Source organism: Adiantum capillus-veneris, unplaced genomic scaffold, assembly GCF_014529385.1.
Source record: "Adiantum capillus-veneris isolate H3 unplaced genomic scaffold, ASM1452938v2 Hic_scaffold_830, whole genome shotgun sequence".
In the NCBI taxonomy this organism is placed as follows: domain Eukaryota; kingdom Viridiplantae; phylum Streptophyta; class Polypodiopsida; order Polypodiales; family Pteridaceae; genus Adiantum; species Adiantum capillus-veneris.
In genome coordinates this window covers 45,806-50,070 of record NW_028221809.1, presented here as the reverse complement: position 1 = coordinate 50,070, position 4,265 = coordinate 45,806, and the positions used below count along the sequence as shown (strand labels likewise).

Sequence of the window (4,265 nt, the reverse complement as noted above, 5' to 3'; positions counted from 1 at the left end):
TTTGTAGTCTAGACAATGGAATGTGGTTACAGAGCTGCAGTGTGTAGAAGCAAGTGCAAGAATTTAGAGCTGAGTGTGGGAACTTGGAAGAGTTGATGGGAACTGGTGACGGAGTAGCAATGACAATGGTATAGGTGAGTCGGAGGCAAATCTAGCAAGCTGGTGGATGTAGGCAACAACAACAGTTGGCAATGGCCTCTCTCTCTTTCTCCCCCCCCCCCCCCTCTCTCTCTCTCTCTCTCTCTCTCTCTCTCTCTCTCTCTCTCTCTCTCTCTCTCTCTCACTCAATAGAAGTGGGGATTTGACCCTTTAATGCATTGTATAAAATCAACCATAAGTCCATATACAAGACATATAGGAACTAGTGGGCCATCCTCACCACTATCTCACACAAGATCCTTCAAGAGGGACCTACGACTCTTTTCAAGAAATATAGGATCTAGTGGGCCATTTTCGTTACTATCTCTCATACAAGCTCCTTGAGGGGGGATCTATGGCTCTTGTTATCTAGCGTGATGTGGAAATGATTTACACCATCCGATCATTGAGTGAACTAAGGATAAACTAGGGTGATTGAGGGGAAAAAGCATAGTTCACCCCTTTCCCTATAGTCCCATTCCTACTACATAGTCATGGTATTCAAGAACAAGATATATAACAAACCTGAATCTCTCTATGACAATTTAATATTCAAGTCCATGCCACGACCATGTGAATTTTTCTCTAGTAATTCCACATTCTATTCCTCGCCACAATCATGGTGAAAGATGTTGGCTTCTTGCTATAAAGGTCTGCACATGCACATGGAATTGAATCCCAATCAATGGATAGTCTCTTCTGGACTTTATCGCCGCTATCTAAATGTGGTCTTGCAAATAGCGCTATGCATTGGCCAACGTGCATTGTTTTATGCTGCAACTCCACTGCCAATAGCACTAGCCGATGCAGACTGGGCATCAACGCTAGCACCACACACTATAGAATTAGATGATGTAGTATGTTTAATGTGAGTGAATATGTGAATTTGCGAGATCTAAAATATAGTGTATGCTTGCATGGGTCTGTAGGAGTTTATGAAGTGTCCGCAGGAGCTAATGTTCATGTCAATTGGAAAAGCATTGTCCGCAGTGTAACGATTGAGAGGGCCAGCACACCCCAGCGGGTTGTCAACCATCACGGCTCAAAGGTCCACACCCACTATTGCTAGAGCGTGAGGCCTTGTTGGAAAAAATTGGCTTAAGTCACCACGACCTTAGTTGCAAAGACGAGAGGTCCTTAGTCCGGTGCAAATGGGAGATAGATAAAGAGAACCTGCTATTAATCTGTTGATTCTTCCTAGATAGTCTACAACTCATTCACATTTGGAAAGTTGACAATCTGACGTGGAAACATCTTCTGCTGCTCAACCCCATCACGAGTCCGAGCCACGCTCTTGCTCGTCACCTCATCCCTCTTCACCATCACCCTTACGCTCCTCATCGCCAGCACTGCTAAGCTCCTTCGTGTTCACCTTAAGCTTCTATCAAGGAAAAAGGCTAGAAAAAGGGGGCATTAGAGCTCGCCCATCATCCGCGCACGCACGGATGACAAGGAGCCCCCCCTTTTTTTTGCCTTTTTTCCCTTTTGATAATTGATTTTTGGCTTCTAATCCCGTGTGACTCGCATAATCTCTCTCTCTCTCTCTCTCTCTCTCTCTCTCATCACCAATGAGCAACACCTGCAAGCCTACCACAGTGCAACTTGATCACTAAAGCACACCACATTTGGCATATATGTCGACCCAAGCTGTCAACACAGGGAGGTGCTTACCCCTTTCAAATATTAGCTATGAAACATGGTCGGACAAGGGCACCTAATGATGCACAACAACGACTCGTACCAAAAAAGTCTTAAAAAAAAGGAGAGGGCCCATCATCTGCGCGCGCGCGGATGATGAGGGGCTCCAGCCCTCCCCTTTTTTTTTTGCTATCCTTCAAAAGTTTGGACGTTGTTTGTTGATTGCACGCACGCCCACACACACACCTGGAAGGAGATGTAGGGAGAGGCTTCAGGTCTCGGATGTTATGGGCTAAGGCCTCAGTGCTTAATGAGATTATTCTTGCGAAGCGAGGAGCACATGGAGGCCTTTATCTTTTATCGCATGTGAAAGGGGGCTTGTATCTAGGACCAAGTTGTTAGCTCAAGAGCAGCCTGATCGTCCACGCGCGCGCGGACGACCTGCAAGCTCCATAGAGTCGCTGGTCCGTACAGCAGAGGTTATTTGCATATTTTGGGAGGAGGGTTCATTGCAGGGTACACCAAACAACACTATTGCAAGGAGGCTCTTAATCAGATATTAAAATGGGCGCGGCAGAGGAGGCACGTGGCGGGAGAGCTATGGATGAGACAGGCTTGTATACAGGCTGTGTGGAAGACGTGCTTGTAGGCTGCAGCGTGGCAGCTGCCCCAACTCCTCCTCCGGCCACCTCATCTCACTCAGGCAATGACAGGCATATTGCGCATGTCATCAATATGGGCCGATCGTTGCTGCAGCTCACGGCCATCTGATCATGATATGCGTCTTGTACACAGCGCTGCAGGGCACACATCCACTCAATATTTGACAGCGGTCCGTGGACTCATGATAGTATCGTCGTCGGCCTCTGCTGCTGCGGCCAGTTGGAACCTGCTCTGCACGCTTGTGGCCACACTGTCCATTGGAATCCTGTACCCAATGGAGTGCAGAGCGATAAGAAGGCACAGATAGTGATCAGAAGGCATGCATAGTGATTGATAAACAGCGCTACCGCTGACTGTTTGACACCTAGGCCCATTATATTAGGGGCAACAAAAAGGCCTCCTTATTATATGGTTTATTGATCAGAAGCAGCTTAGTCGTCCGCGCGCACGCGGATGACCCGCATGCTCCACAAGAGTCGGGCATTTAGTACCCTCATGATAGCAGCTTGCTGCATGCTGCGAAGAGCTATCATTTCACCTCCAGTGTAACCAAAAGAGCGAGCAGGCTATGGATCATGGAGCAGGCCTGTAGCAGACCAAAGAGATTTTAGCAAGCAACAAGCAATGTGCTTGTTGTGAGAGTTGCAAATGAAGATAAGCATTGCTTGCTGATACTCGGCGTGACTCTGGAGCCCCTCCATCATGCGTGCGCGTGCATGGACGATGGGCTCCACCCCCTCTCCTTTTTTTTTTTCAGACTTTCTTGGCACTAGGTGAAGCCTAGAAAATATATACACTACTTTAAGTTTTTTTAAAGCTATTTTACTGTCAAAAAGCTATTTTATATACTTGGCGTCTCTAAAATTCATTGCAAAATAGATGCTTGCGCACCCATGCTCGACTGTGTAGTACACAGGTAGCTGTGTGCAGTGAAAGAGAGTTTGAGGGACCACTCTCGCGCACGCGCACACACACACACACACAGAGAGAGAGAGAGAGAGAGAGAGAGAGAGAGAGAGAGAGAGAGAGAGAGAGAGAGAGAGAGAGAGAGAAGCCCCTCTTGTAGCTAGTCTATGCACCCGCATGTGCAGAGAGAGAAGAAGAAGAAGAAGAGAATAGAGAGAGACGCCTAGAAGAGGCTCACATGCAAATGGAAAGAGGGAGAGAAAATACAAAGAGAGGCATGACCTCCACTTGGGCTGCCTCTCCTCTTCTCTCTCATCTCAAGGCTAGTGTTAGAAAACCACCTAGGTTGAGTGTATCTGAATGGAGGGACATTGTAAAATCCTGGTTAGATTTTGAGATTGCATTTAAGAAAATTGGGAAATTTACACAAGTTTACTGACAAAAGCTTCAAATTTTAACCTAAAAACTTGGAGAATTTCAAGTTTGCCCTTATTTTTACCGGCTAGAAAAAATCTATTTTTCTAGTCCTGCTCAAAGCTGAGACATGAGACATAACATCTGTTTAGATTCTACCGAATTCCAATTAGAAATGATTGGGCCTTCCCTACTACTTGGCACATCTAAGACTAAATTCAATAGTTGTAGAGATTCCCTAGTATCTTTAGGAATGGACAACTCCTTCCTACCCTCACAATGGTTTGCTTCCCTCCACTCCATCGCCTCTCCTGTGGCCCGTGCATCTTTGTTTGCAGGCAAGCCTTTGTATTAAGTACCGGTCGTACATGCCCTTTGAAGACCAGATTATCCTCTGATCTAAGCCATCAATGCTAATAACTCTGTTGCGGCTCAACCACAAGCTTGTGATAGGAACTATCATGGATATGCCAATGTGCATCCATATTAAAATATGATCTTTGAGC

The 4,265-nt window shown here is 46.3% G+C and overlaps 1 protein-coding gene across 1 annotated transcript; it reads left to right on the top strand.

Annotated features, from left to right (window-relative positions):
• The first annotated feature begins 2,011 nt into the window (after window positions 1-2,011).
• LOC147416550 (uncharacterized) lies at window positions 2,012-3,000 on the top strand. Its single transcript, XM_086508272.1, has one exon. It carries the CDS (start codon window positions 2,341-2,343, stop codon window positions 2,545-2,547), a length of 207 nt encoding a protein of 68 aa, XP_086364398.1. The 5' UTR covers window positions 2,012-2,340; the 3' UTR covers window positions 2,548-3,000.
• The last annotated feature ends 1,265 nt before the right edge of the window (window positions 3,001-4,265 follow it).